The sequence below is a fragment of the Macaca mulatta genome, chromosome 14 (genome assembly GCF_049350105.2).
Source record: "Macaca mulatta isolate MMU2019108-1 chromosome 14, T2T-MMU8v2.0, whole genome shotgun sequence".
In the NCBI taxonomy this organism is placed as follows: domain Eukaryota; kingdom Metazoa; phylum Chordata; class Mammalia; order Primates; family Cercopithecidae; genus Macaca; species Macaca mulatta.
In genome coordinates, this window is record NC_133419.1 from 1,335,029 (window position 1) to 1,361,139 (window position 26,111).

At 66.7% G+C, this 26,111-nt stretch overlaps 1 protein-coding gene across 25 annotated transcripts in view; it reads left to right on the forward strand.

Moving 5' to 3' along the window:
- The window catches only part of BRSK2 (BR serine/threonine kinase 2), a 66,851-nt gene extending 40,740 nt beyond the window's left edge, over positions 1 to 26,111 (forward strand). Inside the window, exons 2-22 of one of the 25 annotated variants that reach the window (XR_013403379.1) lie at positions 264 to 358; positions 2,472 to 2,557; positions 4,750 to 4,890; positions 5,596 to 5,712; positions 6,146 to 6,179; positions 6,374 to 6,442; positions 6,525 to 6,671; positions 7,958 to 7,989; positions 8,289 to 8,453; positions 8,591 to 8,688; positions 8,776 to 8,926; positions 10,832 to 10,897; positions 12,793 to 12,853; positions 13,280 to 13,853; positions 14,421 to 14,469; positions 17,912 to 18,035; positions 19,734 to 19,914; positions 19,984 to 20,073; positions 20,341 to 20,435; positions 22,594 to 22,641; positions 23,881 to 26,111. Coding sequence is in view for 17 of the 25 variants with exons in the window: in XM_077961645.1 (XP_077817771.1) it covers positions 264 to 358; positions 2,472 to 2,557; positions 4,750 to 4,890; positions 5,596 to 5,712; positions 6,146 to 6,179; positions 6,374 to 6,442; positions 6,525 to 6,671; positions 7,958 to 7,989; positions 8,289 to 8,453; positions 8,591 to 8,688; positions 8,776 to 8,926; positions 10,832 to 10,897; positions 12,793 to 12,853; positions 13,280 to 13,853; positions 14,421 to 14,469; positions 17,912 to 18,035; positions 19,734 to 19,914; positions 19,984 to 20,073; positions 22,594 to 22,641; positions 23,881 to 24,104 (2,552 nt within the window). In the remaining 8 variants the exon portion in view is untranslated. Of the gene's footprint in view, positions 1 to 263; positions 359 to 2,465; positions 2,562 to 4,749; positions 4,891 to 5,595; positions 5,713 to 6,145; positions 6,180 to 6,373; positions 6,443 to 6,524; positions 6,672 to 7,957; positions 7,990 to 8,288; positions 8,454 to 8,590; positions 8,689 to 8,775; positions 8,927 to 10,831; positions 10,898 to 12,792; positions 12,854 to 13,279; positions 13,854 to 14,420; positions 14,470 to 17,911; positions 18,036 to 19,733; positions 19,915 to 19,983; positions 20,074 to 20,340; positions 20,436 to 22,593; positions 22,642 to 23,880 lie in introns of those variants that run through there. The other 24 variants (XR_013403378.1, XR_001439304.3, XR_003722410.2 and 21 more) reach the window with 24 other exon arrangements.

The window sequence follows — 26,111 nt, forward strand, 5'->3', positions numbered from 1 at the left end:
GGGAGAGGGCGAGGGGGGCCACGGAGACCCGAGAAGCCCAAAGGGCTGGCGTGGAGGGAAGACGCAGCTTTGTGGGGGCAGCACGAGGCCAGCACTGAGCTGTTCCGGACAGCGACCCAGGGGGCGGGGCCGAGTCCGCCCTGGAGTGGGTGGGGCCGCTGCTGTCCAGGATGTGGGAGGAGGCTCCCCACTTGCAGAGTCCAGCCAGGTGCTTGCTGCAGGCTCCCCGGGCGGGTCTGAGCAAGGCGGCTTCTCTCCCGCAGGCCTGGTGAAGCTTGGGGTTCACTGTGTCACCTGCCAGAAGGTGGCCATCAAGATCGTCAACCGTGAGAAGCTGAGCGAGTCTGTGCTGATGAAGGTGGGCGGGGCCGGGGAGGGAGGTGGGGCTGGGGAGGGAGGCGGGGCTGGCGGTGGGGTGGGGCCGGGAAGGGAGGCGGGGCTGGGGAAGGAGGCGGGGCCGGGGGAGGCGGGGCTGGCGGTGGGGTGGGGCCGGGGGAAGGAGGCGGGGCCGGGGAGGGAGGCGGGGCTGGCGGTGGGGTAGGGCGGAGAATAGCACAGGGGGTGGGAGCCAGCGTTGTGGGGACCTGCAGAGCTGAGTGTGGGGGTCCTGCAGGCTCCTGGGCAGCCGCACCCCTGCTGGCCCCCTGACAGGGCACCTCTGCTCTTTCTCCCCTCTGGCCCTGTCTTTCTCCTGCCCCCAAGCAGAGTGGGCACCCCTGAGGGGACTGGCCGAAGCTGGGCAGTTGAGTTGCTGCACTGACCTGCTGTACTAGCGGGCAGAGCCTCAGTGTCCCCAGCTAGAATCCAGAGGAGGCCCCTGCCTCAGAGCAACCCCTTGCCTGCCAGGGCCTAGCTTAGCAGAGGGGAGCCCCGCCTTCCTCCTCCTCGGCTCCATGCGGTGGTGTCTGGTCACCGTGGGGTCCGGGCAGGCCCCCTGGGTGGAGGACTCCTGGGCTCTGACCCACCTCTCAGTGGGGATGGGGCTGTCCTAGCTGCTGGGAAGCCTGACCCTGGGTGTAGAGGCAGAGGCTGTGGCTCCCAGTTGCTCCCAGTCCTGCCCACAGTGGTACCTGGGCTGGCAGTGCGGGACCCTCCCAGCACCGGGGCCAGCTGAGCCCCCTGCCCTCCTTTCCCCTGCATTCACTTCTTTTCGTGCAGGGCTGTGGGTGGGGCAGGACACGGGGACGGGGGCCAGTGGGAGTAGCCTAGAGAGGAGAGGCTTGTGGAAGCTGCTGACAGTTGGGGACCCTGACACGTTGAGCACCCTCAGCTGCTGGGGGTGTGGAGGAATTAACCAGACTAAACTGGGAAGGCCCAGGGACCCCATGGGGAGGTAGGAGCGGTGTTAAGGGCTGCTGAGGGCTGCTTGGATGGGGCTGGCAGGGTCCAACCCTGCCTTGGAGGAGAAACCGAGGCCCTAGGAGTGACGGGGCCAGGACAGCGCCTGGCAGAGAGATCCAGTACAGGGTGTAGCTGGGGAGAGTCCCATGCTGAATTTGGGAGGTGCCTGTGAGCCCCGAGTGAAGGAGGGCCTGGAGATGCGGGGCAGGGGAAGGTGTCCCTGTCACCTGCAAGTGCCGGGCACAGTTGCTCGCCTGGGAGGGAAGGGCTTGGGGACAGGCTGGCCAACTCCCCAGGGCTGGGACCCCATCACAAGACTGACCCCAGTCCCAAAGCTTCGTCCACCCTGGCTCCTGAGTGCTGGGTCCCCCAGGCCGTGGCCTCGGCTGGCCCCACCACTGACACAGCAACTCCTCTGTGCTGGGCGGGGCACCGGGTGCCCGTGGCCGGGCTTGCATGTCTGAGGGAGGAGGCCCTGCCCTCACCTCGGAACAGGACTGGGTATCCTGAGTCAGGTGCCCTCCGGGGTCACTTCTGTCCCTCCCTGGGGCCCTCCCCACTTGGGGACAGTACCAGCTGGGAGCCTGTAGATCGGGGACACGTGCCCTGAGCACGGCCTGCACAACTACTCTATGCCCCACACGCACAGGTCGCCTGCCCCCACCTCGTGCTAGTCCTGAGCCCACAGAAGCCTGTCCCGGCCCCTCCTCCTGTGAGGCCTCCTCCTGTGAGGCCTCCACCGTGAGGAAGGACGGAGCCCAGGCACAGCCTGCCTGGAAGGGCCCTCCATCCGACTGGCTGGGAGCCTGGGAGGCCCCATTCCTGAGGCTGGGTTCACGGAGAGGAGCAGCACCGAGGCCCAGGCTGCCTGCCTTCCTGGGCAGGGTGGGGAGGGACCCTCCTGCTCCAGGGGACCCCAGTCCTCAGCCCTACAGGCTGCTGTCAGCCCTGGGGCCTGGGCTCCCTCCACTGCGGCTCTCCCTGCCCTCTGCCCTCTCCACTAGCCAGGGCCCCAGCTGAGCAGCCCACGTCCCTGCGTCCCCCACAGCTGGCACCAAAGGTGGCGTCTGTGGGGAGAGAAGAGTGCCCCAGCCCTGCGAGCGTGACATGCTCTGGTCTCTCCCATGCAGGTGGAGCGGGAGATCGCGATCCTGAAGCTCATCGAGCACCCCCACGTCCTAAAGCTGCACGACGTTTATGAAAACAAAAAATATTTGTAGGTATTGCTGGGTCTGAAGAGCTGGGGTGGCCGAGGTGGGGGCTGTCGCTGCAGGGGCAGGCGGCTGGGGCTTGGGGAGTGCTGGGGCTGGAGACCAGGGGTGCCTACTGCACCCCAGCAGCCCTGGCCCTGCCAGCATGAACACGGTCTGGGTAGGGTCTCAGCCCAGGCCGCTGTGGTCTCTGCTTCTTGACCAGACCAGAGACCTGCTCTGTGGGGCTTGCAGAGCCACCAGCCTGAGGCCGGCAAGGGGGAACAGGGCCTTCTGGAGGGGGCTTAGGCATTTCAGGGCAAGGGGCCGGAGCACCTGGACCTCCCCACATGGCCACGCTGAGCCTCCTGGCCTCTGCCCGGGACTTCCCCAGCCCCACTGAGCCATGTCTCCATCCCTGAGGCTCCCCAACACGAGGCACAGCCAGCAGGCTCCCGCCCTGCCTGGACCCTGTCACCCCCACAGCCGCCGAGGCCAGCAGAAATCCCCACCCTGTCCCAGGCATGCCTGGCTGTGAACCCCATCGCCCCACACCCAGCCTCAGGGAGCTCCTGGGAGCGGGCACAGCGGTCACACACGGGGCGGTCTCCTCGTGCGCTCTGATGGGCTTTCCCGTGGATGAGGGCTGCTGCCCGAGGGCTGTCTGGCCTTGAGCCCCACCTGACCCTCGCTGGTCCCCGGGCGGCATCCTGACCTGCCAGGTGATGCCAGCCGGGCGTCTCTGAGGAATCAGGCATGGAGGGGGCAGGGAACATAAAGGGCTGGGCTGGGGGCTGCCCTCAGGGTGAGCTGGCTGAGGGTCTGGCAGAACCCAGCCACTCCCCTTCCCCCGGCAGCGACTTCCGCTCCGGCCTGGGTTTCTGCATTCTCGTGGGGAGCATGTGCCGGTGGCCAGCTCGTGTGTAGCTGGGGAGAGGAAACCCGGGGTGGGGTGTGGGGAGCCCGCCTGCCCCACTGTGAGCAGGGACACAGAAACTGTCACCAGAAGCCTGGGGGGCGGGGGCGGTCCTGGCCCTGATGCTGTCGAGGTGGACTGTGACGAGGGCCACGGCTTCCTCGCTGTGACATGGTGCCGGTGTAGTGGGGTCCTGGGGAGGCCTTCTTGGAGGGGAGGGTGGGGGAGTGCGGGGGGGACGGGCACCGCAGGCCAAGGCCCAAGGACAGGAAAGAGCCCAGGAGGTGGGCACGGCTGTGCTTGGGGCTTCTCCTGAGGTCTGGCCCTGGGTGTTGTCCCATGGCCCCCGGACACCGTGTGGCCTATGCTGAGCCTTGGGCCTGGCCACCCCCTGCCCAGAGTCCCCCCCTGTGGCCCCCACCACCTTCCTCTGCCGTGGGAGCTTCACCACCACGACCTCTGCTCCATCCCCACACTGGGCCCCCGACTCCTGCCAAGACCAGCTCCTGGGACAGCCGGTCCCCCCGGTCCCCACTCCGCTCTGAGCGTGTGCCAAGGCCCCACCCCTTTGTCCTGTGCAGCCCCCCGACATCACCACGGCCACACCTGGGGCCACCACCCTCACAGGCCTCCCCCTGGAGCTGGTTCAGCCTGGGCGGAGCGGCCCCCAGGCAGCTGCATCCAGCATCCCACGGGCCTCTCACCAGGAACCAGCCCCTCAGGACCCTCCATGTGGCTGAGACCCCATGTTGGGGGGTGCTGGGAGCCTGCCAGGGTAGGAAGGGGAGGGCAACACCAACCTTTTCCTCACCCCCTCCCCATGGCCTTCACACCTCCTGTCTCCCCCTCACAGTGGCCCAGACGGTCCCTGGGCCCCTGGATGCGGCTCCCTGCTCCTTGCACTGAGGTGCAAGGGAACCCCAGGGTGTGAGGGCCAGAGCAGGCAGGGCAGAGCCCCGAGGCCACTCCATGCACTGCTCCTTGGCCCCAGCACCTGCCCCACTCAGCCTGCGGGTTCCAAACCCTCCCTCGCTGCTCTGCCCCCAGACCCATCCCTTCACCCGCCCCTCTTCCCCCACCCCACTCCAGGCTCCTTGCAGACTCATTTGAGGCCCACCCCAGGAACCCAGATGGTTTGAGATCTGCCGTAGTCAGGGCTCCTCTCAGCTGCCTCCCCAGCCAGTGGGAGAATGGGGGCGGCCTGCAGACAGGCTGGCCAGGAGGTGGCTGTGGGAGGTCCTGGGATGAGGAGGGGCGGCTGGCAGCCACAGCTGGGCGCACTGGTGGCCCCGTCTCCTGCAGGTACCTGGTGCTAGAACACGTGTCAGGTGGTGAGCTTTTTGACTACCTGGTGAAGAAGGGGAGGCTGACGCCTAAGGAGGCTCGGAAGTTCTTCCGGCAGATCATCTCCGCGCTGGACTTCTGCCACAGCCACTCCATATGGTGAGCCCCACCCCTGGTGCCCCCACTCCCCAGGGACCCCAACCCCCAGGGTGCTACCGCAGATGCCCCTGTGCCCCAAGGACTACACCCCCTAGTGTGCTATTCCGAGGTGCACCATCCCCCCCATTAGCTGCCCGTACTCAAACGCACTGTCCCCCCCATTGTCTACCCCTCAAGGGCACCGTCTCCCCCCTTAGCTGCCCCTCAAACGCACCGTGCCACACCAGGTGCTGCCCTTCCCCCCTCCCGAGGAACATCAACCCCTGGCACCCCCCCAGCACCCCCGCTTTCCCCTGAGTGGGCAGTGTGTTGGGAAGGTTTCTGCCTGGCGCCCACCCAAGGGCTCTGGGAGCCCCTCGGCCTTTCCAGGGTCCACTGCTTGCATCCATGCGTGCCTGGGGGCCCTAGGTTGGCCTAGGCTAGAGCAGGTGTGCTAGGGAGCAGGAGGGGGCAGCAAGGAGCCTGCCAGGGGGCAGGAGGGCATGGCAGGAGAAACAGGGATGCCTGACCAAAGGCCAGAGCCAAACGGACCAGGCAGGCGACTTCTGATTGGCTGCCTATGACATCACCAGGCTGGGCTGCCATTGGCCCCTCTGTGTGATTGGCATTTGGAGAGGCAGTGGGCTCTGGGCAGGGGGTCTCCAGGGTGGGGAGGTGCTCAAGGCAGAGACTGGCCCTGTTCAGCCTCACCGCCCTCCTCCCCAGCCACAGGGATCTGAAACCTGAAAACCTCCTGCTGGACGAGAAGAACAACATCCGGATCGCAGACTTTGGCATGGCGTCCCTGCAGGTTGGCGACAGCCTGTTGGAGACCAGCTGTGGGTACGTGGCCCTCTGCCCCTGCTGGCTCTGCACGGGCTGGGCTGGGGGAAGGGGAACCGGTGGGCACCCCACAGGCAGGCCCCCCACAAGTGCCTGAGCCTCCCGGCACCCCACAACCTGGTGGTTTTGGGGAGATAGGCCTCTCGGCACAGTAAGGGTAGGGGTACGGTCCTGGCTCTGGCCCGCCTGGGTGTGAGGCTGGTACCCCCTGGCCCCTGCCTGGCTGAGCGGGCAGACAGCCTTAGGCACAGCAGAGACCCAGCACCCCACCTTGGTCTCCTCCTAAAAGCCCGCCTGCGGATTCAGGGACGTGGGGGCGTCTCGCGCCACAGCCCTGGGAGCCTCCTCGAGGGCCCTGCGGTGCACCATCACCCCGGGGGGAGGGCCTGGCAGCGCCCGGAGCCCTGCCACTGACCTCCGCCCTTGCCCGCAGGTCCCCCCACTACGCCTGCCCCGAGGTGATCCGGGTGAGTCGGCGCCGCCCGTGCAGCTCTGCGGGTCCCAGGGTGGTGGGGACCTGACCCCGGTGGGACCCCAGCCTGCCGCACCCCAAGGTGCTGCTAGGCCGCCTGTCCTGGGGCCGACTCCCTCTGAACCCGGCCCCGCCAAGGCCCCCGCCCTGCCCTGCGCCCCCCAATAGCCCGGGCACTGTTGTCTGCAGGGGGAGAAGTACGACGGCCGGAAGGCAGACGTGTGGAGCTGCGGCGTCATCCTGTTCGCCTTGCTAGTGGTGAGACCCCGGCCCCCTCCACCCCACCCCGGCCTCTCCCCAACCCGCCTGCCCATGCTGACCCCCGCCCGGCTGCCCGCAGGGGGCTCTGCCCTTCGACGATGACAACCTGCGGCAGCTGCTGGAGAAGGTGAAGCGGGGCGTGTTCCACATGCCGCACTTTATTCCGCCCGACTGCCAGAGCCTGCTGCGGGGCATGATCGAAGTGGACGCCGCACGCCGCCTCACGGTGCGTGCCCTCGGAGCGGGGCGGCCCCAGAGCGTGGCGGGGGGGCGCGGGGGTGGGCGTGTGCCCAGATGTGTGGGCACCCAGGTGTGTGAGTAGGTGCCCAGGTTTGTGGATATGTGCACAGGTGTGTGTGGGTGCCCAGGTGTCGGCTTGTGTTCAGGTGTGGGTGCACAAATGTGGGCATATGCCCGTGTGGGTGCCCAGGTGAGTGTTCAGGTGTGCGGGGGTGCCCAGGTGTTGGCTTGTGTTCAGGTGTGTGGGTGCACAGATGTAGGCACATGCCCAGGTGTGTGTTCAAGGGTGTGGGGGTGCCCAGGTGTGGACACATGCCAGGGTTCATGTGGTTGGGTGAGGGCATGTGCACCTGCGGGGAGGTGTGTCCAGGTGCATATGAGCACTTGTACCAGTGTGGGGTGTGCACAGGTAGGTGAGACCTGGCTGTAGGTTACACAGAAGCACTGGTGCTTCCCCATCACAGCCATCCTGCTTGCAGATGCTGCTGGGGCAAGCTCCAGGCAGGGTGAATAGTTCCGCTGAGTGCCCCCCCGGCAGCTGTGGGGGCTGGCAAGAGCCAAAGGTAGCCCCCAGCTGCTGGTCCCGACCTCCTCCAGGGCTGCCTGGTGTGGGGACCGCACATGCCCACTTGACAGAAGCAGGTCACCCTCTGGGCTGGCCCTTCCAGGGTAGCGTTCCCTGTTCCCAAGAGGCCACCGCCTCATACCCCACGAGCTGTCCCTGAGTCAGGGTGGAGAGAAGGGGACGTGTGGCTGGCCGGCCCTCCCAGCCTCCTGCCCGCACCTGCACCCAGCCCCGCCCCGCCACACAGGTGGGCCAGGTTCTCCTGGCTTCAGCTCCCTCTTGGCTGCTCCCTGCTCTCCTGCCTTGGTTCCTTCCTAGATCCATGGAGGGGCCCGGCCCAGGCAGCACAGGCACCTGGGGCGGCCCTGGCTCCAGCTTCCCTCCCTCCCGCTCTTCCTCCACTCCCTGGGCCCCTGCCCCTACCTGGAGCATCCCCCCCAACCCCGGCTCCCCCCCGCCCCGACTTCTCTCCTTCAGGTTTGCGTTTTCTTCTCCACTTGGGAGAGGCAGGGGCAGGGGTGCTGGCCTTGAGCCTCTGGGAACGCAGCCCCCTCCCCATCCTCCTCCCCACATTCCCCCCACTCACTCGCCCTTGCCCTCTCCTGCTCTCTCCGTGCCCCCAGCACCCCCGCCTTCCCCCTCACCTCCTAATGTGGGCTCTTTCCGTCCCTCGTCCGTACTAACTCCCTGTTTCTCTTTCCTTGTAGCTAGAGCACATTCAGAAACACATATGGTATATGTAAGTAGCTTTTCCACCCACTAATCGCCTGCTTTGCCTGTTGCTGTGGCCTGGAGGCCCTGCTAGGAAAGGCGGGGGGAGGGCGCCGGCCCAGCGCAGGCCTTGCCCCGCCTTGGCCCTTGGCCCTCTGTGGCCTGCGCTGGGTGCGGGGTGCGGGCAGGACGCAGGAGGCCTCCCCGGGCTGGGCACAGGGAGAATGGCAGGACGCAGGGTCCCAGGTGAGGGCGGGCCTCCCACCCTCCCAGCCGCCCAGGCCCGGCCGCAGCTGATGACCGGGCGTCCCTGCCCTGTGTCCACAGAGGAGGCAAGAACGAGCCGGAACCAGAGCAGCCCATTCCTCGCAAGGTGCAGATCCGCTCGCTGCCCAGCCTGGAGGACATCGACCCTGACGTGCTGGACAGCATGCACTCCCTGGGCTGCTTCCGAGACCGCAACAAGCTGCTGCAGGACCTGCTATCGGAGGAGTGCGTCCAGGGCGGCTCCTGGGTGGGGCCCTTGCAGTAGGCGGCTGGGAGGGGCACGGGGCCTAGGGTGGAAGCGCTGCGGTGGAGGAGCTGGCGGCCCCGTGTGCCAGCGCATCTCGCCCCCTCGCCCACTGCAGGGAGAATCAGGAGAAGATGATTTACTTCCTCCTCCTGGACCGGAAAGAAAGGTACCCGAGCCAGGAGGACGAGGACCTGCCCCCCCGGAACGAGATAGGTACGGTCCGGGGGTGGCCTCCAGCCCGGCCCGCACTGCCCCACCGGGGTCCAGGGGCTGTCTGGCCTGACCCTCATCTGTACTCAGACCCTCCCCGGAAGCGTGTGGACTCCCCGATGCTGAACCGGCACGGCAAGCGGCGGCCGGAACGCAAGTCCATGGAGGTGCTCAGCGTGACGGACGGCGGCTCCCCGGTGCCTGCGCGGCGGGCCATTGAGATGGCCCAGCACGGCCAGAGGTATGTGTGCCCCGAGGCTGCTGGGCCTCCCTCCCTGGGCTGCGCGGCACTGCCGCCTGGCTCATCACTGCCCATTGGCCTGGGGTCTTGGCTGAGGCCATTGGGTGGGGCTGCATGGGCTGAGCTGGACTGGGCTGAGCTGAGCTGGGCTGGGCTGGGCTGGGCTGGGCTGGGCTGGGCTGGGCTGGGCTGGGCTGAGCTGGGCTGTGCTGTGCTGGGCTGGACTGGGCTAGACTGGCCTGGGCTAGGATAAGCTGGGCTGGGCTGGACTAAACTGGACTAGACAGGACTGAGCTGGGCTGGACTGGTCTAGACTAGGCTGAGCTGGGCTGGTTTGGGCTGGGCTAGACTGGACTCAGTTGAGCTGAGCCGGGCTGTATTGAACTAGACGGCTGGGCAGGTCTGGGCTGAGCTGGACTTGGTTGGGCTAAGCTGGGCTAGGCCGGACTAGGCTGGGCTAGAATGGGCTGAGCTGGACTGGGCAGGGCTGGGCTGAGCTGGGCTGAGCTGGGCTGAACTGGATTTGGCTGAGCTGAGCCAGGCTGGGCAGGGCTGAGCTGGGCAGGGCTGGCTTGACCCAAGCTTGGCTGGGCTGAGCTGTGATATGGTCACACCACGCTCAGAGCCATCAGCCCAGCAAGCCTGTCCCCCTGGCCTGGGCAGTGCTGGGCCCGGCTCTGGGTGGCAAGTATGGTGTGTGTGGCCAGGGACATCACAGAACTCAGCAGTGATGAGCAGACCCGTGGCTGGAGGAAGGGCGCCAGCCCCCGTGGAGCCTCTGCTGGGTGGGGGCAGGGCTGAGCTGCCTGCACGAGGTCCTCAGCAAATCCTTGGAGCCGGTGTGGCCTCTTGGGGATGAGTTCAAACGTCCCTCACCAGGTGGGGGCTTCCAACATTTGGGGACAGCCCTTGGGCCCAGGAGCACACCAGGAGGTCCAGGAGCCTGGGCAGTCTCTGGTCTGCCCTGTGGTCTGGGCCTCAGCACCCCAGGGCCCCCTCCTTGTACTGGGGATTTAGGGGTGGGACAGGCGAGGCCTGTTCTTTGGGAACTTGGGGGAAACTGTGGGGAACTGCAAGGTAGCTTGGCAGCCATCAGGCTAAACCTCTTCCAGCCCCAGCCCTGGCCGGAGTACTGGTGGTCCCAGTTCTGCCAGCTCCCAGGCCATGGTCCCCTGGGAGTCCCAGGCCCTCCCCAGGGTTTCAAGCTGGCCCAGCCTCCCAACTGGGGCCCAGCCCCAGAACCTCCTTCCCAGGGCCCACTCAGCCACAGCCTTGACCCCAGGACTAGGGGGTAGCAAGGGGCCCTCCTATCTACGTTCTACTTCCCTGGCCTTCAGTGGCCTGCATGTCATGGGTACACCCAAACCTGCAGCCCAGGTGCCTGCTTCCTGCCTTTGTGGCCACCTCCCCGGGCTCCCCTGACCCTGCAGGGCAGGCCCCACCACCCCACTGCCTGGCCTCCGGTCAGTGGCGTGGGAGGCCACCCTCTTGGCCTCTGCTGCAGCTCCCAGGCCTGGCTGCCTGGGCCAGGGCGTGGAGCATTTCAGGGCCTCTGGAAGGCCACTAGTCCTGGCATGTCCCAGTCAGACTCTGCTCTTGGCAGGGTCACCTGTGCAGCCAGCAGAGACCCAGCTGCTTGGTGCTGGGCCACACGGGGCTGCTGACTGGGGACGCAGGGGTCCTGGGGGCTGGGGGCCGGGGGCTGGGGTGGGGCCGGCCAGGCCACCCTGCCCAGCAGTCACACGGTGTGGGGTGCGCCGTCTGGCCCAGCCTCCTCTCTCGCCATCTTTGTGCGCCGGCCTCAGAGCCGCGTGTTCTTACCTGGCGTCGCCCGGGCCCTGGGGGCCGACCTGTGCCCGCATGTGGCCGTCAGTAACTGTGTTTTCTCGCTCTGTTCTGCTGTAGTAAAGCAATGTTCAGTAAAAGCCTGGATATCGCTGAGGCCCATCCCCAATTCAGCAAAGAAGACAGGTATACACCCCGACCACCCGTCCCCGCACCTCCCAGCCCCAGACACGCTGTCCTGCCTCAGGCCGGGCAGGCACATGGGCGGGTCTGGTGGCAGGCTGGGCTGCAGGGCCCCTGAGGCAGTGGAGCCGGCCAGCAAGCCAGGGAAGGGCCCGCGGGCTAGGCAGAGGCCAAGGGGTGGGGCTGCCGAGGCGTGGCATGCCTACCCTCGAGGGACCAGGCACTGTGGCTCACAGGGCCTGGGGCTAGAGCCCCGCGTGGCTGCAGGCTGAGCCGCCCCTCCTGCCAGCCTCTGTGTTGTGTCCAGTGGGCCTCAGTGCCCTGCTGCCCCTTGGGCCAGCCAGAGTTGAAGCCCAGCAGCCGTCCTGTGCCCACCTGCAGGAGCTGAGGAGGGCAGGAGGTGCCGCCGTCAGAGGGGCCTCTGCCCGGGGCCAGTCTCGCGAGCCTGGGCAGGTGGCGTCGTCTCCCAAGGCCGCACCACGCTGGCTGCCTGTCGGGCCTCTTTGAGCCCTGGCCCCGCGCCTACCTGTGACCCCCACCGTGGCTGCCCTCAGGGCTGGCGCCATCTCTCCTGCCCCTGCCCCAGCGATTATAGCTCAGTGTCCCAGCGGCTGCCTGGCCAGACAGGACCGGGGCTCAGCCCCTCCACCTCAGGGCTTCCGGGGCCTCTTCTGTCTTCCTCGTGCCGTCACGAGCTCTGGGCGGGCTGGACAGGAACCACAGGTCCAGGCCCTCACTGGTGGCTGCTGCCACTATGAGGCCTGTCCGCAGCTCGCAGCTCAGCCCTGAAAGCTCTGGGTCCAGTCGCAGCCCTGGGTGCCATCCTGACCCACACAGGCTGGGTTGGGCATGGGGTCCCCGCCGCCTCCCTGCCCCTTGGCTGTGTGTGGTGAGGGAGTTGGAGGGTCGTCGCTGGGGGGCCCAGCCCCCGGGTGTCCAGGAGCCAGGTGTGTGGCCAGCGTGGCGCTCTCCATGGTCCAGGGCCTGGGCCGTAGTGTGGACCAGCGAGGCCCCTCGTGGCCGGCTGGCAGTGGGCAGGCCTGGTGGGCAGCACAGGGCGGGCTTTTACTCTTCTCTGTCCTCTTCTCTTCGGCGGCTGCCTCGGCCCCTCCCTGCACTTCCTTCCTCCAAGGATGGCAACTGCCACTGTCCGGGCGTGTGGGCGCCGGCTCGTCCGTGCAGTGTGGTGGAGCGACACACGGCAGTCCTGGTCCCTGCATGGGGGTGGCGGCCGCACACCGGAGTCTCAGCCGGGCACACCGGGCCAGGGCCTCCCTCCTGCTGTCAGGTGTCAGGCCGAGTAGGGCAATGGTGGGACAAGGCCCCACTGTCCCTGCCAGCAGCCGCCCCAGCCTGGCCCTGCCCAGGCCCTCCTGGTTGTGAACAGGGAGGGCTGGCCGCTGACCCAGGCATCCCTCACGGGCATCTAGGGACGTGGAGGACCAGGCTGCAGGCCCTGGGAGAGCTCAGCCGTCGGGGGAGGGGAGGAACTTGGCAGCAGGGGCATGGGAGGCGGGAGCCAGCATGAGGCCTGGAGCAGAAGGGGCCGGATACAGGAAGCTCACAGGAAGCCCCGTCTGTCCCCTCGTCCCTCTGTCCACCCCCACGCCGGATGGTCCCTTGCTGCGGCCGTCTGATGCCACATTCTGTGCTGTGCCTGGGCTGCTGGCATGGGGTGGCCCCCACACGTGGGCTCTGATGGGGGCCCCAGTGGGGCTGGGCACAGGCGCCCTGGGCCCTCCTGGAATTGGCAGGGTGTGCAGCAGGACCCAGGGCCTCGAGGCTCTTGGCCCGGGCTCCAGGCCTCCTGGAGGGTTTACCTGGGGGGAGCAGAGCCCAGTGCCTGCTGCTCCGCTGCCCCCTGGCTGAGCCGTGGCCCTGTACCTTGTGACCTCCAGGTCTCGGTCCATCAGCGGTGCCTCCTCAGGCCTTTCCACCAGCCCACTCAGCAGCCCCCGGGTGAGTGATCCCCCGCCCCCACCCAGCCCGGATCCTCACAGGCCCCAACCCTGCCAGTCAGCGTGTGCCGGGGGGGCAGGCCTCCGCGGACCCTGGGAAGCAGCCCCAGGCACCCCCCACGCCCGAGCTCCTGTGGCGGCTGCTGCTCTGCGGCGCGGGCTGCTCTGCTAACTGCACGCTCTTTTGTTTTTTGTTTTGTTTTGTTTGTTTTCTTGTGTGTCACTTGTTTTCTTTTGTGGCGAACCCCCCTGCCCCTGCCCGCCTGCCTCCCTGCCTGCCTCCCTGCCTGCCTCCCTGCCTGCCTCCCCACCCTCCCGCTCCCGCCCGCTTCTTTCTGGTCCTCCTGTGCTATGTGCCTGTGGGGGACTGGGGTGCACGTGCCGCGCGGCTGCCCCCGCCCCGCTCGCTCCCTGCGCCTCCCTGTAGCCTATTAGGAAGCTTGTCCTGCCCCCACCGCCCCATGAGCTGCCCTTCGTGGCCCGCCCCCTGACCACCTCCACAGAGCCCGAAGCTTGTGGGAGCGCCTCGAGGCCCGGATACGTCCTCCCTCTGCAGGCCGCCCCGCGGCCCGACCCCAAGACCCAGACCTTGCCGTGCAAGGCCAAGCTGACCGACAAGCCTCTGCAGGGCACCAAGTCCAACCCCTTCCCGGCCAGCACCCCGGCCCGGTCTCCGGCCACCGGCCTTTGTCCCCAGCTGGCACCACCCCTGGGCCCGCCTGCCCTGCGGGTGCCCCCCCGGCCCCCACCCACTGGGATTGAACCAAACACCAAATCTGTCCCCATCATACAGGTGACCCCTCACCCCTCACCAAGGGGCAGTCCCCTCCCCACCCCCAAGGGGACGCCTGTCCACACGCCAAAGGAGAGCCCGGCCGGCACGCCCAACCCCACGCCACCGTCCAGCCCCAGCGTCGGAGGGGTGCCCTGGAGGGCGCGGCTCAACTCCATCAAGAACAGCTTTCTGGGCTCACCGCGCTTCCACCGCCGGAAACTGCAAGGTGAGTGTCTGCCCGGAGGTGCCAGAGCAGGGCTGGGAGAGAGCAGAGGCCGCCCCAGGGAGGCCCCCAGCAGTGCCAGACCAGTCCGCAGGGCCTGCAGCTGCACGGGCGGCTTGGGCCTGCCCATGGCTCACTGTCCGGAAAGCATCCAGCCGCAGCCTGTGTCGTACCTGCCGCACAGGCTGGCACCCCTCCAGACATTGTGTTCCCGAGTCTACCCACTCCGTGTCCTGGGGCCAGGCACACAGCAAGGAGAGCTGGCCACCAAGGGGGCACTGCCAGTCAGGAGGCCCCATGTGTGGGCACCAAGGGCCAGCCAGTGCTGCTGGAGCAGGCACAGCCGACTTCAGCACCAGAGGCGGGACAGCTCCCCCTTAGCCCCTGGGCACCACGGCCAGTGGAGCCTCTAAGGTGGCCGGGAGCTGGGCCGGGACCGTACCCCTGGGGGACTGTCCCAGTGTGCGGGGGTGGACTCCTGATGACCCTGACCTCGGCGCAAGGTGGCCGGGGCAGGGGAAGGATGGAGTGGTCACCAGGCCTTCCCTCCTGTTCATCCCGTGTGCACAGTTCCGACGCCAGAGGAGATGTCCAACCTGACCCCAGAGTCGTCTCCAGAGTAAGTGGCCCCTGCTGGAGGCCTCCTGGTACCTGACACTGGGCTGACCGGGTGAGGGGCACAGAACCCTTCCCTTGTGGCCGACGGGGGCTCCTCCACCTGGCTCCACCTCCCACTGCAGGCAGGCCCGTCTCGGCCACTGAGTCTCTGAACTTCGAATACCCAGCAGTGAGGGGAAGGCCAGCCAGGGGAGGAGGCCCCAGCTCTGTTGAGAAGCTTCAGGCCTCAGGAGAGCCTGGGGTTGGCTGGAGGCGAGTGGGGGGGTACGCTGGGCAGAGTCTCCCGAGGGCCTGAGCTTGCCAAGGGCAGAGACTCAGGGTCGGTCCGGTCTCAAGGAGAAAGCAGCCTGTGTTAGGAAGAAAGAGGCAGGCCTGGTGGGAACACGTGTGCAGGGGCAGAGCAGAGCCGCCAAGCTGAGGCCCGGCCCCGCCGCCTTTCTGAGCTGTGAGAGGTGCCACTGCAGACGCTACAGCACCCAGGTGCTGCGATGCCCTGGGGGCCGCTGTGACCGACGTCCAGGCAAAGATGTCCCCAGAGAGACCCCTTCCCAGTGCCCAGGCCCTCTCCCTCTCCTCCACGACGGCCTCAGTCACTGGGCAGTGTCTCCGTGACCAGGCAACTGCTGGCGTGCACATACGAGCCTGCAGCGTGACCCCAGGCCAGGCAGCTGCAGAGAGCGGTGGCCAGGCCTGAGTCACTTCACAGGAGACGCCGGGAAACGAGGTGTGGGCAACTGTGGACTGAGTAAGAGAAGAACCTTCATCCTGCTGCTGGCTTTAAACCAGGGGCCCCTGTAGAAACTGCTCAGTGCTAAGCCCCAGGAGCGGCATCTGCAGTCTGTGCCAGGATCCCGCCCCAGTGGCCTTTCTGCGCCGGTCGGGCGGCCCCTCCAGCCGGGTGCCTGGGTCGGAGGTGTGTAGGCATCATCGCAAGCCCAGAGGCACAGAGCTCAGCAGACTTGGGAACCCTCTGCCTAGGCCCCGACGTTGCCATTTCTGCTGCCACCAAAAGCTTTCATGAACAGACTCATAATTATCTCCCTCAGAGAAGGTGGCTTTGACGCCACTGCAGCTGCCTGCGCTTCTCCCCTCCCCCATCCTGAGACGGCCTGGAGGCCCTGACCCCTCCGGAGGGCCCGGCACGGACGCCTCCCACAGACTGTCTTTGGTGACGACTCGCTTGCTGGGGACCTGAGACAACCGCCGGCCCCATGTCAACCGGGCACCTCAGAGGAACAGAACCAAGGGGCTGTGTGTGCAAGGGAGGCAGTGGCTTCAGGAAGGGGCACGTGCGGTTGTTTGGGACATGCAGGCCTGCAGGCTGGACACTCAGGGCTGATGTCCTTGAGTCTGAAGCCCTGGCTGGAAGCCCAGGCAGTTTCCAGGTTGCAGCCTCGAGGGGCGTTCTTTCTCTAGGAAGACCGAACCTGGTGGATGTACCACCCTGTGAGGAAGGGACCCCCGCCAGACTCAACAGGCGACTGATTTAAGTTCGTCTCATCTAAAAATCGCTTGGCAGTTACACCCAGACTAGCATCCGGCCAGGCTGTGCACTGTCCACCACGTGGGTGCTGGAGTCACAGCACAGGCCCCTCACCTCATCGGCCTGGCCTCCCTGGGCCCTCTGGCGTCTTTCACACATGGGACTAGTTTTGCCAAATGCTGCACCCCCGGGCCTCAAAGCAGAGAGTCACATTTGTGCCATCTTTCCTGTCTTCGTGGGGCAGAACGTTGACCGAAACCCGTCTGTACTTCCGAACTGCCTGGCTGCCCCGGGCGCTTCCTGGCTCCAGGTCCTGGCATAGGGGGAGGGGGTAAGGTCAGGGCCAGAGCTGGCCCTTGGAGCTTTGAACCCACAACAGCCAGCCAGCAAGACCAGCAGGACACTGAGGCGGCGTCGAGGGGCTGAGCGATGGCTGGGCCCGGTCCCCGTGCTTGTCTAGGAAGACTCCTGGGCAGGGACGGCCACAGTGGCCAACGAGGCACCTCCAGGAATGGGCAAGGGAAAGGGGAGTTGAGAGGCCGCTGGGAGGGGCCTCAGAATCAGTCAGGAGAGGGCACCACTGAGCCCCAGCCCTGCGGGCGCCTCCTCCCGGTCCCTGCCTCTGCCTCTCTGTGCACCTGGTTCCACCTCCAGGCAGCAGCCGCATGGGACGCCGGCAGCGCGAGCCACCACCGCGAACAGCCACCCCGGTGCGCTGTGCCTGAGAGTCTCAGGGGCTGTGCTAGAGGCGCCCCTGGCCGTGGTCCTCACGACTGGGCTTCCTGACTCCCTCGCTGGTGGGTGGGGTTCGGGTGCCCTCGAGCTGGAGAGCAGAGGGCCTCTGCACGCTGGGGTGAGCCTGCCAGCAAGACAGCAGCAGCCTTCTGTGGCCTCAGAAGCGCCTCTCCGCTCTCCTGTTGGAAGCGAGTTACAGGCCCCGCCTGCTCCTGGGGGTGGGTGGCACAGGTGACTTCAGGAGCCCAACTTGAGCCACCTCTCACAGGGGCCTTGGTGAGGAGGGCTCACCTGTGGGGGACATTCCCAGACTTGGGAGCAAGTGGCAGGTCGGCAGCCGGGCCAGGGGTAGGGAGGGGTGTGGGGCGGCTAGGCGGGCTGGGCAGGTGGGTGGTGCCAGCCGTTGTTACTGGGCCCTGCGTCCAGCAGAGGAAGTGATGTCAGTCAGGCCTGCCAGTCATGAGGTTAGCAGCACTGCCCTAGCCCGGGGTGGGGACCACCCACCGTGGTGGCATCTGGGAGCCAGGGTCTGCGTGGCTCTGGCAAGCCCTGAACCTTCCCCAGCCAGCCTCGGAGGTCTGGAAGCGATCTGTCCTCTACAGGGTAGGGACCGGCCCTGCCAGGCTGGAGCCACAGGGAAGCCACATGGCCACACGTGCTAAACACAGGAGGATAGCCCCAGGGTGCTGAGGCCGCCCTGTCTGGTGGGAGGGCACGCAGCTCCCGGTGTCTGTGCCGTACCTGTCCTGCCGCTGCCTGCATACAGCTCCCTGGTTTTCCCAGCTCCAGGCTGGGCACCTCAGCCAGGAGGCCACTGGGCACCTGACTAGGGCTCAGCCAGAAACGGAGAAGCAAGGGCAGGGGCCACCCACTCCCTCTCCTTTCCTTCCCAGTGGGGGCTCCAGCGAGTGCTGCCCGGACACAGCTCTTAGGAAACCAAGAGGGGCCAGTTAGGGCCATGGAACCTGGCTGGGCCATGGGCCAGGGTTAGGGCATTAGGGCTTGGATAAAGGTTATGGTCAGGGCTGGCGTTGCTAACGGTGATGGTCAGGGCATACGGGCCAGGGTTAGGGCGCTGGGGTCAGGGCCGTGGGTTCTGCGGAGACGGCCGTGTCCATCACGCAGGAATTGAGGATTCCACTGTTCCAGCCCCAGGTTCGAGGGAGGCAGGGGTGTGGACAGTACCACGCCTCCGTCCTCACAGCCTCTGTCTCCCGCTGCCCAGGCTGGCCAAGAAGTCCTGGTTTGGGAACTTCATCAGCCTGGAGAAGGAGGAGCAGATCTTCGTGGTCATCAAAGACAAACCCCTGAGCTCCATCAAGGCTGACATCGTGCACGCCTTCCTGTCGGTGAGGCCACAGGGCGCCAGGGGAGGCGGGCAGCCCTCCCAACCCCACGCCGCCCAGCCCTGAGAATCAGGCTCCTCACTTAGACGGGACACGTCCACACACACAGCACGGACGTCCACTCAGCTGTGGGCCGGCCTGGCTGCCTTCACTGGACAGGCACTGTCTCCCGCCCAGCCTTCCGAGGGAGGGTCCCTGCCCGTCTGGGGCACTTGGCCTGTAGAGGGAGTCAGGGCCTTGCTCACTGGTCCCCAGCAGCCCTAGGTGTGTGCTGGGCAGGCCTGGGCAGCTGGCACGTGGGGCAGAAGGAAGGCTCCAGCTGGGTGGGTCTCAGAGGGGGACATTTCCATGAGACTTAGGGAGAAGCCCTTGTGAGGCCGTGACCCCAGGGACCCGTGGGGCTCTCACCCCCAGGCCTCAGGTATCTCGGTTTCCCTGGTCTCACCCTGCCCTCGGAGGCCGGGTGGCTCTCCACGGAGTGACCGCGCTCAGGGTCTTGGGTGGGCTTCATTTGTCTCTGCTGGGCGTCTTTGGGTTAGGAGGAGCAGAAAAGCCCCTCAAGCCTCAAATAGAGAAGTTTCACTGCCAGGACTCCAGCACCCAGTCCCATCAGGAGGCCCCTTCCTTGTCGGCCCTGCCCCTCCCTGTACTGCAGCCAGTGCCGAGGCATCACAGGGGCTGCCCCCACCTCCCCCGCCGCCCGCCGCCTGCCTCCCCAGGGCTGCTGTCCTGCTCTGTGCTCACTACGCCCAGGCCCCAGGATCTTGGCAAGATCAGGCTGTGGCTCCCTGCGGCAGCTCTAGCTGGGGGCTGGCCTCCACCCCACCTGACGCTCTGCCCCCAGGCACTCAGGCCGCTGCTGCCCTGGCTGCAGCTGAGGTTCCCTTAGCACCGTGGGGACAGCTCGGAGCCCCTGCAAAAGGCTCCAGGGCCAGGAGAGCCCAGCGCTGGGCAGGCCTTAGGCTGCACTTGGACCCCGGCCTCGGGGACCCTCAGCGTCCCCGTCCCCACAGGCTGCTCACTTCTTTGGTCCTCCTCCCTCACATCTCTTCATGCTGCCCCCAGTTGCCACAGCCAACCTCAGACTCAGCGGTGGCCTCAGCCCCTCCCCATGCCAGCCCCAGTAAGGCGGCCGTGTGCCAGCCTGGGCCCCGTGCGCTGGGTGGCCCTGAGTTCTGCTTCCTGCAGCTGCCCCTCGGTAATGTGGAGCCCACACAGCCAGTGCCCAGCACCGTTAAGTCCTGCAAGCAGTGGGAGTCCCAGGAAGCTCCAGCAGGAGGGCACAGCCCTGCCCTGGCACCTCCCTCTCAGTGACAGCTCCCAGACTCCCCACCTCCCACTCAGCTCCACCTCGGACCCCACCTCAGGCTGCAGGGTCACCTCTCACCTCCATCTTTGCCCGTAAGGCTCCTCTGTGAGGTCCTGGCCGTCCTGTGCTGTGGCTATGTGAGAAAAGTCCACGGCAGGGGTTCAGCCGCCCCCGCTAAGGGGACCAAAGCTTTGGAGGGTGGGGGCTGGAAACGGCCCTCTCCCTGCTCCGACCGTCTCCACCCGCGCTGTGCCCCTCACATGTGGAAGCAGAGGTGCCTGGGCGCTCACAACGTGTGCGCGGGGGGGCTGGCTCGCCCCAGGGCTGCCTCCCCAGAGGGCCAGGGTGGGACCTGCCGGGCCAGCCGTGCTCACACTGCTCCCTCTGCACAGATCCCCAGCCTCAGCCACAGTGTCATCTCCCAGACGAGCTTCCGGGCCGAGTACAAGGCCACGGGGGGGCCAGCCGTGTTCCAGAAGCCTGTCAAGTTCCAGGTGGACATCACCTACACGGAGGGGGGGGAGGCACAGAAGGAGAACGGCATCTACTCCGTCACCTTCACCCTGCTCTCAGGTGAGCCGGCGCCCCCGGGGCGGTTCCGGGCCCAGGCCTGTCCAGGGCGTAACCCCCTGTCTCCCCTAGGCCCCAGCCGCCGCTTCAAGAGGGTGGTGGAGACCATCCAGGCCCAGCTGCTGAGCACACACGACCCCCCCGCGGCCCAGCACTTGTCAGGTGAGGCGGGCTCAGCTCCGGCCAACCTGCAGCCTGCGAGTGGGGCGTGGCCAGCTGGTGCTGCGCGGACGGGAGGCCTGAGAGCCCCGGCGCAGCCTCCTGGCCCCTCTTGACGGATGCCCCCGCCTTCCTGCCCCAAGCTGTGGCTGCACCCCTCAGGGAGCAGGGCCCCCCCCCGGCCCGGCGGGACACCCCGCCTCGCCTCTGCACGCCAGGGACATAGGGCGCGGCCGCACCACACTGAAAGGCGCCTCTTGTCCACTGTAGAACCCCCCCCACCAGCGCCAGGACTAAGCTGGGGTGCTGGGCTTAAGGGCCAGAAGGTGGCCACCAGCTACGAGAGTAGCCTCTGACGCTGGCAGGTAAGGCGCCCGGCCTGTGCTGGGGCGGGGAGGGGCTGCGGGCAGGTCCTCGGCGGAGCCAGGCTGGTCCTGAGCAGGGCCCTCCATGCCCACCCACAGGTCTCGGCCCTGGACAGGCCAAGCATGCCCCGGGCGGCCCATCTGCTAGGGAGCCAGACACAGGGCAGCCCGCACAGGCCCTGGGAGAGCAGTGACAAGGCCCTGCCCTCGAGGCTCCCCGCCATGGCACCCTAGGCGGGCCGCGGGCTGCCTCATGGGCTGTGACTTCTCATCTCTCCATACTTCCTGACAGCCCAGGGCCGTGCCTCCAGCAGGGCAGAGGGGCTTGAGCCCAGCCAGAGCTGGGGCTTCACCACAGCCTCAGGGTCTTGTGCAGGGGAGGGTCGCCCCAGCCTGGAACCACCAGGGGCCAGGAGCCCAAGGGTCCATGCCACTTGGCATCCTGCAGGGAGGGCTCCCCCCGCTCCCCTGGGCCCACGTGTGGTGGGGGCAGGGCGGAGCACTGGGCACATGCATGGGCCTGGTCTGCCAGCAAGGGTGTGTGGGCGCGCCTCTGAACAGCGGTGTGGCGTGGGAGTGCTGGGCGTCATGTGGGGGGAGCACCCGGCTGGACCCTGGGGGGCCCCTCTCCTGGCCTGCATCTCTGCAGCTCTGTGGCGTGCTAGGTCACCTCCTGTGTTTCCGTGTGGGGTCCTGGAGGCCATAGAGGGCCCCCACCCCACCCCCCATCATCCTCATTCCATCCTCATTCCATCACCTGTGGGAGCCCCCCCCAGAGTGTGCTTCACCCCACTGCGGGCTGGGGGCTGAGGTCCCTAACAGCCTTGGCCCTAACCGAAGCCCCAGTGGGTGGGGGAGTTGCCCCCTTCTCCTGATTTTGGGAGCCAGGCTGGCACAGCGGGCAAGGAGGAGCAGGGTTCCAGGTGCTCAGCCCCGCAGATACATGTGGCTCTGCCCTACAGTGGAGGCTGTGCCATCGGCTGGCAGCAGCTTCTGGCTCTCTGAGCCTTGAAAGCCTTCATCTTAGGAAGGGAAACCAAGGCCAGGGAATGACAGGGCAGCCACCAAGGCCAGGGACGGACCGGCTTGTCCAGGAGGGCAAGCAGAAACAGGCCCCGGGTGCTGCCCAGGGTGTCCCTGCACCTGAGCAGCCACATGGATGCCTCAGGCTGCTCCTGCGTGGGCTGTGGGCAGAGCTCCCCCAGCCCGGCCCTGCGAAGTGTGGTCTTGTCTGTCAGCACATGCCACTCCCCACCGAGCCAACTCCCAGCCCCTCTCCATTCCTGCCCTGGACCCTGACCTCAGTGGAGCCCATTGCAGAGGCTCTCGGGGGCCTATTCTGGGCCCCATCTGTCTGCCTTTGGACTTGAGGGGCCCAGCCTGTCCCCATGATCTCGCTACACCCAGCCCTGCCCCCCCCACATTGGACGCTTTTGTCTAGTGAGCCCAGCTCCAAGGACGTGTGGAAGGTGTCTGGCCAGCAGGGGGCCTCCTCAGGCACTGCCCACCCTCCTGGAGACCCCAGCCCGGCCGAGGAGGGGGGCTCAGAGCCCCCAGTGAGCAGGCACACGCAGACCAGGGCATGTGTCCACCCTCTGCAGGTGCCAGAGAGGGCCTCGAGGGAGCAGCTCCTCCCAGGGCCTTGCTCCCACCCCAGTCCTGGCCTGGCAGCACCAACATCCCCAGGCCCAGCAGCAGGGGAGAGGGTTGAGAAAGAGGGTGCCTGCCTTGAGTTGAGGGGCAGCTGGAAGCCACAGGGTCCTGGAGCTGCCGAGTGGCACAGTGAGGATGCATAGTGACCGACGCAGGCCACGGCCAGGGCAGGGTTGTCAGCCCATGGGAGGTTGCCAGGCCCACCCAGGGCACCAGCCATATCCAGGCTCAGGGTGCTGGAGGACCCACTGCTGCCCAGGTGGCTCCGCCTTGTTTCCCACCCCCGCAGCCCCGCCTCACTCCAGGCCCTGCCCCCTGCACTGCCCCTTCTAGGCCCCGCCCCCTCTGGCTCTGGCCCCACCCAATCCCTCCCCCTTTCCTCCGGGGCCCCACCCACTCCTGGCTCTGCCCCCTCCCCATCGAGGCTGTGGGCGTCCAGCCAGTCGGAAGGCGCCGGGCGGCCTTTCACTCACTCCCTCCCTCCTCTCTCCATTCTGTGCTCCAGACACCACTAACTGTATGGAAATGATGACGGGGCGGCTTTCCAAATGTGGTAAGAATCCCCCACGCTCACCTGGCACCTCCGCCTGCCACTCCACCGCTCACCCTCAGCCCGCTCTGGCCAACCCGCCGCCCCGGCTGTCTCGGCTTCCCTGTGTAAGATAGACGTAGGCAACCAGCAGCCCAGATGTCCCGGCCCATCGGCTACCGGGAGCAGCCCAGGTCGCTCCCCTACCACAGTGGGCCCAGGCGGGGCTCCTGGCCAGACCCACCTCTGCCAGGCCCTAGGATCGGGGCAGGCCCAGGAAGGGGCTCCCAAGGCCTGAAGCCAGTGAGGGTCCCACTGGTCCCAGTGGTGCAGGCTGTGGCCTAGGTGCCCATCCCTCTGTCCACTGGAGGCTGTGCCTGGCAGGGAGCTCAGGATTCAGGTGGTGGTTAGGCTTAGGAAGTGGGCTTGATGTGCCTCCATCGGCACACCTGGGCAGTGAGCGCAGGGCCCCAAGAAGGGTGGGCTCCCCATTTCCGCCCCTGTCCTCAGGACTGCCCCCATCCCAGGGACCCGGGACACGACTCTAGCTGCCTGTCCCCAGACCCCCAGCCTGCCTCCCACACCCACCCCCTCCATGCCTGTCCACTCATCTGTCCATCTGTCTGTCTGCTGCTGAACTGTGTCCAAGCTGGTCAGGAGTCGGGCTTCAGGCCTCTCTGGGGAGGTGTGGTGGGCACGCCCTCTCCCTGTCTTCCACTGGGCCTCACACAGTGGGGCCAGCAGCTGCCCCCAGGGTCCTGCGAGGCTGCAGAGCTCCCAGCAGGCCCTTGTCTTGACGCTGTCATCTCCGGAGTGGGGTGGGCTGTCCCTCACGGCTGTGAGGTGGGGAGGCAAGGGGGCGGTGCAAGGCCTTCCGGGCCAGGCCTTGGTGGGGAGGGAGGGAGGGGTCTCACCACCTGCCCCGAGCCTCACTTCGCCAAAGGAGCCCTGAGTCCTGCGCAACAGCTCGGAGGCACTGGGGTCCTAAGCTCCTGGCCCCACGGCGCACAGCTCCCCCACCGCACAGCGCCCCAGCGTGCAGGGCCCCTGCCGGCTGCCACCTGCCCACCCCGCTTGCCGCCCGCCGGCTCCGCTCCGCCCCATCTCAGCCTCATCTCTGGGTTCTCTCCCTCGTCGAGGCCCCTTTGTTCATTTGTTTGTTTGTTCTCTCTCTCCTTCCCTCCCTTCCTCTTTCTCTCCCCCTTTTTTGTTCTTTTTTCTTTTGTTTTTTTTTTTTTTTTTGTCTCTGTTCTGTGTACCCAGGCAGCCCATTGAGTAACTTCTTTGACGTAATTAAACAACTTTTTTCAGACGAGAAGAACGGGCAGGCGGCCCAGGCCCCCAGCACGCCCGCCAAGCGGAGTGCCCACGGCCCACTCGGTGACTCCGCGGCCGCTGGCCCTGGCCCCGGAGGGGACGCCGAGTACCCAACGGGCAAGGACACGGCCAACATGGGCCCGCCCGCCGCCCGCCGCGAGCAGCCTTAGACACACTAGCCTCCCCCCCCCCAGCACAGCACTGACAGCGGCTGCCTCGCCGCCCGCCGCCCGTCCTGCCCCAAGTGGACCCGCGGCCGCGCCGCCCGTCCATCCAGACTGTTCTCAGAGCCTGGGAGGAAAGGAAAGGGGCGCCGGGGCCGGCCTGCGGGCTGTGCCACCCGTGCCCGCTCTTTCCTCTCTCCTGTCTGTCTTTTCTTTCTCCTGTCTCTGTCTGTCTCTGACAGCGTCGCTTGTTTCCACTCTGATACCAGGAATTATCCCGAAAAGTTAACATGTCACCTCCACGAGGCCATCCTCTGTGACCGAAGGCAGCTGCTGCGGACCCGCCCTCCCTCCGCTCCTGCTGTTGCTGCCAGGCAGCGAGGCCCAGCCCAGCGCCCCGTCCACCCCGCGGCAGCTCCTCGCCTCAGCTCCGCACGGCCCGTGGGAGGAGGGCCAGGCTCGGGGGAGCCTCCTCCAGCCCGGCCGACCCGGACTCCCGGTCACCTGACCCCTCAGCAAGAACAGCCTGCCTGGCGGCCTTCTGGGGCCGGGACCCCCGGTGGGCAAAGTAGCCACAGGAACAGACCCCGTCCACCCCGTCCACCGCCTCCACGCCGCACCTGGAGGCCTCCTCGCGCCTCGCGGCCCATGCCCCGCCTCCCTGGCCGTGCCGCCTCCGCCTCTGTGTAGTCTTGGCCTCCTCAGGCTGCCTCCCGTCCTCTCGTCTCACCTGCGCCTCCCTTGCCTCATCTGGGGCGGCTGTGGGCTCTGGCACTCCTCCCCGGCTGAGGTGGAAACAGAGACCCTAGGGCGCCAGAGCCTTCCCAGCAGGCCAGGTCGCTGGGCTGGGATCGGTGTTATTTATTTGCTGTTTTAATTTATGGATTCTCTACACCTCTGTTCAGGGAAGGGCGGCGGCCGCATCCCCTGCCGTCTGCCCGTCTCGGGCGGGGTGGGGTCTGGGGCCAGGGCGCCCTCTGAGGACAGAGCTGGTGGGGCTCGGGGCAGCTGGTGAGCTACTGTAAACTTTAAAGAATTCCTGCAAGATATTTTTATAAACTTTTTTTTCTTGGTGGTTTTTGGAAAAGGGTGTGGGGGTGGGGGCGCCGCTGGGACAGGGCCAGGTTTTGTGTTTCAGTCCCTTGCTCCCGGTTCTTTCTACACACACATCTAAGATGGTGCGGTTCGCTCTGTCATGGGTTCCGTTTCTCTGCGGAGAAGCAGCTCCACCTGTGGGGGCTCGGGGCAGAGGGGCAGCGTCTCGTAGCGGACGGCAGCGCCAGCGCCCCTCTGTCGAGACCCAGGCTGGGGCGATCTTGGTTTTGTGTCCAAGGGTGAAGGGGTAGGAGGAAGGCCCCCAGCTGGCCCTCCCCACACACAGGACGGCAGGGGCACGTGGGGCTTTTCTTATTAAAATTTTAAAAAGTTGAAAAAAAACAAAGGACAGAAAGAGTCGGTGGCGCTCCTCCGCTGGGCGTTCTGTGCAGAGCGAGGCCCAGGGTGTGGCCTGGAGGGGGCTGCAGGCCCCCCTGCCCAGTGCCCACCGCCGTGCTTCACCCCAGCTCCAGCTTCTGCGTTCCCTTCTGCCCACGTGCCCGGCCCTCCCAGGCGGGCACAGCCCGGATGCAGCGGCCATGGGGGGCGGCGGGTCTGATGCATGCCTCTGCCGTGGAGTCTGTCTGCTTCAGTGCCTGCCCTGCCTCCCACCCACCTCGTGTGTACATTTTAACGCTTCTGTTGACATGAGACCTCTGCCACAGGCTGGGATTTCTAGACGTAAGAACAAAAGCAAACGCCTAGGACAGCAAACGCCAGGCGGCCCAGGCGGGAAGGGGCTCTCCACGGAGATCGAGGACACGAAGCACAACGCCTCTTGCTCGCCTTCCCCTCTTGTGCTTCAGACACGCGCGGACTCCAGCAGGCGCCACGGAAATGGGCGAGCCCCCGCAGTGTACCCCTGTCGTAACTGTGAGCGACTGCAGCTCGGAACAATAAATCCCTTCCGCAAAGACA